General features: G+C 34.8%; 1 protein-coding gene across 1 annotated transcript in view; it reads right to left on the bottom strand.

The window, feature by feature from the left end:
* Positions 1-1530: 1530 nt before the first annotated feature.
* The window catches only part of slc9a2 (solute carrier family 9 member 2), an 11389-nt gene continuing 3002 nt past the window's right edge, over positions 1531-9917 (bottom strand). The window contains exons 2-12 of the mRNA XM_016486545.1: positions 9368-9831; positions 6941-7191; positions 6627-6844; positions 5557-5756; positions 4757-4846; positions 4595-4665; positions 3999-4166; positions 3707-3816; positions 2518-2630; positions 2237-2327; positions 1531-1956 (exon numbers count right to left, since the gene is read on the bottom strand). Of these exons, the coding sequence (XP_016342031.1) occupies positions 1571-1956; positions 2237-2327; positions 2518-2630; positions 3707-3816; positions 3999-4166; positions 4595-4665; positions 4757-4846; positions 5557-5756; positions 6627-6844; positions 6941-7191; positions 9368-9831 (2162 nt within the window). The 3' untranslated portion in view covers positions 1531-1570. The remainder of the gene's footprint in view (positions 1957-2236; positions 2328-2517; positions 2631-3706; positions 3817-3998; positions 4167-4594; positions 4666-4756; positions 4847-5556; positions 5757-6626; positions 6845-6940; positions 7192-9367; positions 9832-9917) is intronic.

The raw sequence follows: 9917 nt of genomic DNA on the forward strand, positions 1-9917 counted from the left end.
AACACCAGTGGCAAAACTAGCACCAGACGTGGGACATTCATTGTTGAAAGACTTTTATTTGTTATATAAAAGTGATTTATGTGTTGATTTTTATGTTTCCTGGCCAAATTTCTGACTATAAGTCATATAGACAAGAAAGATAAGGCTGATATGCTTCCAAGAAAACTGTTTAACATTTTGGGCAGGAGAAATGTAACTTTGTGATTGAGTTTTACCTCACTGTGGCATTGATACTCATTTAACCACTATTTATCATTGGTGCACTTCATAATACTCATGTCCTTCAGTGTTTTGAAATTAAAAGTCATACAGTTGTTGACCCAAAGGCTAGCAATAATGTTTTTAATAAAACTGTACAAAAAAACTTGAGTATAGGACACATACAGTACTGTTCAAAATTAACTGTGGGGTCAGCAACATTTTTTTTATTTATTATTTTGAAATCATATATTTCTATTTAGCAAGGATGCATTAAATTGATCAGAAGTGACAGTAAAGACATTAAAAAAGTTACAAAAGATTTGTTTTAAAGGGGTGCTATTATGCTTTTTCACTTTTTCAACTTTAGTCTGTAATGTTGCTGTTTGAGCATAAAAAAGATCTGCAAAGTTACAAAGCTCAAAGTCCACTTCAAAAGGAGATATTTTATTTAACAGAAATCACTTTTCAAAAACTACAACGAACGACTCATTTGGACTACAACGCATATTTTCCGGGATTTGTGATATCACAAATATGGACGAATGGGACGAGACCTGGTTGAGCTGCACTAGAGAAGGCAACGAGTGTTATCACTATGTCGGAGACACGCTAGCTTTCCCAAAGCAGACGAACATAGAGTGGTTACAATCATCCGGCTTTAAATCGCACTCAAATTGATTTGATTTTGACGCAATATTTACACTGAAGCTCGCAGGCGGCTATGGTAAGGGACATGACATTTCCCGACCAGGCGCAGAGTGCTGCTATAATAGTATATTATGTTATTTTAGTTTATTTTATAGTTAATTTAAAAAGTATGTGCTGCATGCCAGGGTAAAATGATCTCACACACTATATTATACTTTAATATTTGTACCCATGTATATTTTACAGCGAGATTAATACATACAAAAGTAATGTTATGTCCTATATATTAATTTAACTTTCAAGTAATTTTTTATGATGTGGAAAGAAAACATTTTTTTTGTTAAAACAAATAATTTAATTTACTAAAATCCAGTTAAATCTGAAAAATAGCAATATATCCCAAAGTTTCCAAAGCTAAAGTTCAATTTAGTGAATTACAAATAAAAAATTAATTAAAAAAAACTTGAAAATGACAATGCACCCAATTCATCAGTTTTACCAATATCAGCAAAATGCATGTGAAGCAGACCAATATATACCGTATATTACAATTTATGATAGCTTTAGTGTCATAGAAAGATTTCTTACATAGGAATATTTTGTGACTGTGTTTCACATGGAATAAGTTCTATGTTCTCTAGTATAATTGTTTGTTTTTATGAGTCAAAGTGGTGAGATCAATTCCACAAGTAATAGCAGTCCACCACTATTAACAGTGAACTCATTTGTCATGTGGTTTCTGTGGCAGCCAGTGTGGTCTCCTCATCAAAGAGTGCTGCACATCACTGTTGTTCTGCGGTTCCTGTACCCATGCATGTGGAGACGACCGTGATTGCTGCTCCTCACCCGCACAGTCTTCATCACTATAGTTTCTAGACGAGCCATGAGGCAGATGTGAGGTCAGATGTCCTGAATGGCTGACACTTGACCCCAGATGTGACCTCCTGTAGCCTCTCTGCTCCTCATTCTGTTCGTCCACCGTGTTGACAGAGGAAGCCACTTCCTTCAGAGTGTTTAACGGCCTGAGAGGCATCACTGCTTTAGATGACAATCTCTGTGGATGCCTGATTGACGGGTAGTCGATCTCCGATTCAGTATCGCCATCTCCTACAAAGACAACAGCATAGAGTACTATCTATATTACTGTCAATACAGCTGCTTAAAATTAATAGTTATGAAAACCATTCGACTCACATCAGTGTATTATTTAAAACTACCACTAGATGGCATGACAATTGCAGTAGCCATATACACAACCACATCTAAAAAAAAAAAACTGTTTCAAATAAAAGCTGTTCTTGAACTTTCTATTAAGCAAAGAATCCTGAAAAAAAAAAAATCACTTAATATTTCACAAAAAATATTAAGCAGCAGTACATTCTCTCACCAGTGTGACCGAGTCTCCCTGGAGGAAATCCAGAGTTTAGACTCCGGCCCATGGGCAGAGAGAAATACTTCTGGGACATTTTTGCAGCATTCTGGTAGAAAAAGAGCAAGGAAAGGGTCAACGACTCTCATTTCCATATTTAGAAGTGTATATATTCTATAGATCATTATGTATGACTTTGTGTTCTGATTTTAGACAGCATTCTTTAGGTTTTTTGTCTTACATCATATCATTCTGTACCCAGTATAAATAAGTGCTCTCATTTATATAGTGTTACATACAGTGCCATGGAAGCTTCCAGCTCTGAGGCTGCGTCGTAAGCTTGTGTGGCGTCTCATCAGGATCTCCCTAGCTGTGATATCATTGGGTAATGTATGCTTATTAGTGTAAGACACTGTGAAGCATAATGGATAAAAATATAGATAACAAATTGTGAAATATCACAAGGGACATTAGAAGCAACAAAATAAACATGAATAATTTCAATGCACCACTTTCACATACTAAATAATAAAAAATCATTTGAGAAGACATTCAACTTTCCCATAAAACACATGGTAGACTTTGTTCAGTGCAACATTACTGGTTTCTGGGCCCCACACTGGAGAAAAAAATTATACTTTGGACCATTTGTGACCCTGGACCACAAAACCAGTCATAAGGGTCAATTTTTTTAAATTGATATTTATACATCATCCGAAAGCTGAATAAATAAGCTTTCCATTGATGTATGGTTTGTTAGGATAGGACAATATTTGGCCGAGATACAACTATTTGAAAATCTGGAATCTGAGGGTGCAAAAAAATCTAAATATTGAGAAAATCGCCTTTAAAGTTATCCAAATTCTTAGCAATGCATATTACTCATCAAAAATTACGTTTTAATATATTTACAGTAGGAAATTTACAAAATATTTTCATGGAACATGATCTTTACTTAATGTCCTAATGATTTTTGGCATAAAAGAAAAATCGATAATTTTGACCCATACAATGTATTTTTGGCTATTGCTACAAATATACCCCAGCGACTTAAGACTGGTTTTGTGGTCCAGGGTCACATTTTAATAAAACCCACAATAATTAATGCAGTCAGTAAAGCTAGTCAGTATGTGTCATCAATATGAAAAATACTATTTAATCATGGACAATTTTTTTTTTTTTTATTGAGATTTGTTTTTGACAAACGGAACAAAATCAAAACTATCTAGATTAGACTGATATCAAAACACAGTTATTTTTTCAGTGTAGGTCATACAAATCTGTAAACCTGGTACAAAACTGTTTGTTATTTCTGATGTAGGTCAGTGTCCTCAAAATAATTCATTTCTTAACTAATTCCTTTGTATTGAGCATTTGACTGTATTTCTTTTTTTCCTTTTTTTTTACGGTGGTGTTTTTGTTGTTGTTTGTTTGTTTAGTTTCTTCCAGCAATTCCTATATTGTAAGTTCAGGACATTCTGTCATAACTCACCCTCTGTCTGATCATGTACATGTTCTTTGATAAGAGTTCATGCATATTTGTCACATCAGATGACAAGAACTTCTTCCTGGACTTGGAGGCATTCTTTCTTTTTTCGCTATAGTAAAAGACAAACAGAAATCAACAGGAAGCAAATCATTGTGATGCTACTCCGACTACAGACCTTTACTGAAATGACTGTTTTATAAAATGTTCAGCTAAAAAAGTTTCAGACAGTTTCAAAGATTTCTGAAAAGAGGAGGACAGGACAAGAAGTGACAGTGCAAAAAGGAGACGTACTGCAATGAAATTAAAGAGGGGGCTGCACTGATGTCACCGGACATTTGGTCCAGTATCTCCATGGCGTTCTGAAGCTCCAGTTTCTTATACAGAGCCACAATGCTTGACTCGGGACGATTATCACGGATTAAAATCTTGCGAATGATCCGGTTATTAAACTTCATGAACCTGGCAACCAATGGAATGAATGAATCTCAAAGTCAATATCACAGTATAACAGAGTGTACAGGATTTTGTACGTTGATATTTAACTCCCACATTTACACTGAGTCAAATTAAATGTCCTTTATCCATTCATATCTTTTTCCAAAATGAAACAAAACAAAAGAAACCTAGGGTAACAGCTGTGGTAGTATCTAACAGGAAACAGTCTTTATGACAGATAAATTTACAGAAGCCTAAGGCTGATTGAGAAACTCATGTCCACACGACAAAGCTGTAAGACCAGTCTAACCGGTGGTATGTTTTTGGGACACTAATGAAATGATAATAGAGAAAAATGGAAACATGGCACTAAAATACTTTTAAGCTGTTGTCAGCAGATAACTGTAATTTTCCAATGAAAAAAGCTGTGTAGTGAAAAAAATAACTCCTACTTGTCTTTCCAGTAGTAGTGACTCCACTGTCCACACAGATCTTCTATGCCAGCAACAGTGTGCTCCATCAACTGAAACAGAGTAACTGAATCAAAACTAAACTGATCTCGATTACTGATTAAGCAAGTTTAAATTAAATAAATGAAACCACTGAAGACATACCCTTTTGTGAATCTCATCATTGATGGTCTCCACGTTTCGATTTGTCTTACGAACATTCATTAATTTTAGAAGGGGTCTTATAGTAATTCCCTGCAAAGAGAAATATTATTTAGATACTGGACACTACTACTTTAAAAAAAAAAAAAAAAAAAAGCATTTTATTCTTATACTTTTATTCAGGAGGAAGCATTAAATTAATCAAAAGTGACAGAAGACATTTATAATGTTACAAATGATTTCTATTTCAAATGAATGCTGTTTTTGAGCTGTCTCTTCACCTAAAGAATCCTGGAAAATGTTTCACAGTTTCCACAACAAATGTTAATAAATGTTTTCATCAAGGAAATAAATTACCCTTTAAAATATATAAAAATACTAAAATATAACACTTATTTAAAAAAAATTATATTACACAATATCACTGTTTTTACTGTATTCATCAAATAAATGCAGCCTTGGTGAACATTTTTAATCTGCTGCTAAAAAATTTTATTATTCCAAACTTTTGACCAGTAGTGTATAAATACAAATTTTAATTAATAATTTATTAATTAATTGGTGTAATATATGAAGAGTAAAGCTTCATTTGAGCTCAATGGAGCAGAACAGAGATTAGAAATGGAAAGCACAAACTAGTGGTGAGTTAGTCAGCTACTAATGAGTTGTTGCATCAACAGTCTAGCTCTAGTTATGGGAAATTGCATCTTGTAAAGATGATTCATAAAAAGGAATTCTTGGCTAGTTTGCACACAAGCACTCCTAAAGCAAGACTCATTCACTCTTGTGAGAAGGTACAGTACCTGAATGAACACTGTGAAGATGATGACGACAATCGTGCCTGTGATGAACAGCTTCTTGCAACCAATGCTGTCTGGGAGAGTGAAGGCCAAGGCAAAAGACACAGCTCCTCTCAACCCACCATAGGCCAAACCAAACTGATCTTTGAAGTTGAAAGGAATTGTGCGGAAGGGGTTAATGATTTGTGTTAGGACCAGGATCCCTGAAGGAAAAAGAAAATATGTTAACTTTTTGTCAATAACACAAATAATTATGTCCTTCAACAATGGCTAAAGAAATTAAATTTTATTAACTTTATATCCTATTATAGTTCTATTCTATTATAGTTTATATTAGCGATGTGGATTTTACAGGTTTTATCTTTAGGCCAGTAGGTGGCAACAAGTCGGCTAACTGTCTTTCCTTCTCAACGGAGTTGAATCCTTCTCAACATTTGTTCATTCACAATGCTGATTCATACTTGTAACAAAACAATAATAGCTGCATCCAAAATACTGCATGCTTCCCTTCTATATAGTAGGAGAAAAACAGTATGTGACAAAAGAAGTATGTCCGAATTCACAGTACTCGTAAAAGAGTAGGCCAAAAATTCCCGGATGACCTACAACTTCTGAGATCCATAATAATTCCATTTATACTACACACATTCATATTATATTGACAATATTTTTGAAGTAATTACTTATTCAGAGTAAGTACTCAAGAGAGTATGTGATTTCAGATGCAGCCTGTGTATTTATAATTTCGAATCATTCACTATACCGCTCAAAACTGATTAGTTCCATAATGAACCACAACTGTGTGTTGCTTGAAGATGCGACGATTGATTGTGCTTTGATTGGAACTATTCCTGTTGGTGGAGCAAAAATTGGCAAACTAACTGGCAATATTGTGTCCATCTATGTTACTATTAATTATACCATTCGTGTGTGCTGAATTTTTGTGTAACTGCATTATTGCACTTGAAATCATGCAATATTGTTTAATTGTAAACAATGACAATAAGAAAACATCCTGCTACTATTAAAAACTTCCTTTTAGTAATTTGGGAATTCTATATAATCTCCCCTACCCAGGCCTCTCCAAAGAAAAGCAAACAGCAGAGTAAAGAGGATGTAGCCCCAGTTCCACTCGTGCTCTGTTGTTATGGTAACAACACCCAGAAAGAAGAAGATCAGAGTTTCCGACACACTTCCAACCATCTTAATGACATGTCGAATAGTGGTGCAGGAGTGCTGGGATACATTCTCCTCAACGTAATACTTCATAGTCAAGGCGCAGATTACAATACTGTAGAAACAGGAACACAACATTCAGGAAAAGCCAAAACAGTGCTAATTCATTTTTTTATTTTCTTCAAAAATGCAGTTAGGAGCCCTTACGTACGCCATGATGCTGGAAATGGCAAGGAGCTCAGCTATGAGGTAGGCCAGGTAGCTGTACAGGAAGATGATTAGAGGCTCGATCTCTCTCACTTTTCCTGTAAAGCGTGTGGTGAAGGCTGCCACAAAGCCAAACAGTACGCCGAAAATCGTACCGCCCAAACCAACCACAAAAAATCGACCTATGTCCAGAAAAACGTCTCCGGCTTCAACCACCTCCATCGCTGCTACATGATTGAATAGATTATAGAGCACCTGAAACAGACAGTGAGAACTACTTATACATAAATAATACACAATCTGATTCACAAAACACAAAATTATGACACATATATGCTAAATTACTAATATTACAAGTACAAATGTGATGATTAACACATGCAGAACATCACAAAGAGTAAAACATTCACAAAGACTACTTGCCATGTACAACAAAATGATCAAACCATGTGAATTAAACAAAGAAAGCCATAATTACAGTACTCGGCATAAATGAGTAACCCCCCTTTAAAACTTCACAAATTCAGCAATTACTCTTTTCTTAGGAGACATATTAGGGCTCTTTGGAGATATAATATTTTAGCAAGTCTGCTTGATTAATGAACAAAAAAGTATGTCAGAATTATTCATGAAAATAAGATTTGAGGACATACTTATTTAATTTAATCAAGTGTGTACTTAGGGTTGGGTATCGTTTGAATTTTATCAATTCCAATTCCAATTCTGCTTATCAATTCCAATAAAAAAAATGAAAATCAAACATTTAGATATCAAACATATTTATTCTCTGTCTTTTTTTGCAAAACATTTAATTGCTGCTGAATACCATGAACAAAAATCAGCCGGCTACATAAAAACTGGACTGGATTAAGAACTGATTCTGGATAAATTGAGACTTTTTTTTTTTTTTTTATGGAGTGTGTAGTCCTCTCACAATTCTGAAGAAAAAATATTAGACAACTAAACAAAATCTCATGGAATTTATGAATGAATAATTCAATGACTCACTCAAGATTTACTTGTTTTGTTACTGGATGAATCAGTGTTTTTAAATGAATCTCTTGAATTCAAAGACAAATACATTTTTAACGGTCCCTTTTCGCCACCTAAAAATAAAATATGCGCACACAGGAATTGATAGGTGGAATTTTAATTTTAATTTTACAACAAGTATCCAATTCTGGAATTGGAATTGATTTTTGATTCCCAACCTTGTACTCATTTTTGCAAGCATTTATTTGAACAAAATTGGCTAATTTACTTATTTTACAGATATTCATTACATATTTTCTCTGTTTTATTCAGTATTGAATTTTACCATCTCATGAATTGTATTAGTGATCATTAAGAAAAAAAAATTAGTATTTGTTTAGAGGTGGTGTACTTATTTATGCTGAGTACTGTGTGTGTTTTGCAGATAACAAATATTTCAATCATTGAGTGGGGGGAAAACAATAATGTTAATATACGAGTATTGTAGCAAGTACTTGTATATTAACTGTATTAACTTGTACTGTATATTACTGTAGAAAGAAGCAAAAGTACAAAGACTTCTTTTTCTTACTGTTCTATTACTATTCCTTTTCTCTTTACTCCAGTTCAAATTTAATAAAATAAGAAATGTAATTGTGCTTAAGTATTTAATTTATGTTTGACACAATAAAGAAAGCAACAATGTTTATACACATTGTGTTTACCATGGTGTTTCAGCCTGTATCAAATGACTGAGTAATTACACTGGCTTGTGTTGAGTTTTGGATTTCAAGTAAACTGTTACTAGGGCAAGATTTGAAAGGAGATTCTATAAGCGTATTTCTTTTTAAACTAATTGTGATACTTTTTGATTAATGACATAACTATGTCAGCCCGCTGTTATTCAGGCACAATCTTCAAAACAGATCTTGATAAAAGAATATTTGTAAGTAATGCACCAAGTAAAAGCAAGTTTCAAGCACATGTTTTCCCATGGAGAGTATGACAATGTATGGCTCACAAGTCTCATTCTTTGTCCTCATTGCCAAATGTACTGTATCCATTTTCAATTTGTATCTATTTTTAATTTACTAGTAGCCTGCCTTTTTACCATTTTCAGTTTCAAGCATTTATTTTCCCTATGGCAATGTATGGCTGATCAGTCTCAATCTTTGTTCCAATCCCTTTCTCTAACTCACTCACTCTTAAAAATAAAGGTTCTTTATTGGCATTGATGTTTCCATAAAGAAACTTTAACATCCATAGAACCCTTCCATTGCACACAAGGTTCTTTATAGTTCTATTTATGTTTCACACTAAGAAAAATTAAGAAATGTTAACTAAAGGTTCTTTGGGGAACCCAAAATGGTTCTTCTATTGCATCACTACGAATACCCCCTTTTGAAACCTTTATCACTTGGTTTTGTACATCTACACACCTTGTGCACACATCACTTACCACAGTGACAGCATCATTGAACAGGCACTCTCCAAATACCACAATATAGAGCTGCTCATGGACGCTGATGTCCTCAAACACAGTGAGGACAGCCACTGGTTCTACGGCTGAGATGATGGAGGCGAAGAGGAGGTTCTCCTGCAGGGTAATGTCCTGCACACCAAACACCTCGATCTGGCAGATGGCAAATAGAGAGATGCCAATGCCAATAGAATTCCACAAGGTGCCAACAACAGCAAACCACAGCACCGTGCCGAAATTCTCAAAGAAAGGCCGAGTGGGCATGAAGTAGCCCGAGTCTAGAACAATGGGTGGCAACATATAGAGGAAAAAGGCGTTGGAAGTGAGCACTGACGGCGGCTTCTCGTGCAACGAGTGCATGATGCCCCCGACTATGAGACCAATGGAGATCAGCAAACATGACTCTGGCACCCAGACCGTGATGTTATGGTAAACATGGAAACCTATTCAGAAAAAAACAATACTTGTTACTTAATATTTGTGTGTGTGTGTGTGTGTGTGTGTGTGTGTGTGTGTGTGTGTGTGTGTG

This window comes from Sinocyclocheilus anshuiensis, unplaced genomic scaffold (assembly GCF_001515605.1).
Source record: "Sinocyclocheilus anshuiensis isolate Anshui unplaced genomic scaffold, SAMN03320099.WGS_v1.1 scaffold9, whole genome shotgun sequence".
Classification (NCBI taxonomy): Eukaryota; Metazoa; Chordata; class Actinopteri; order Cypriniformes; family Cyprinidae; genus Sinocyclocheilus; species Sinocyclocheilus anshuiensis.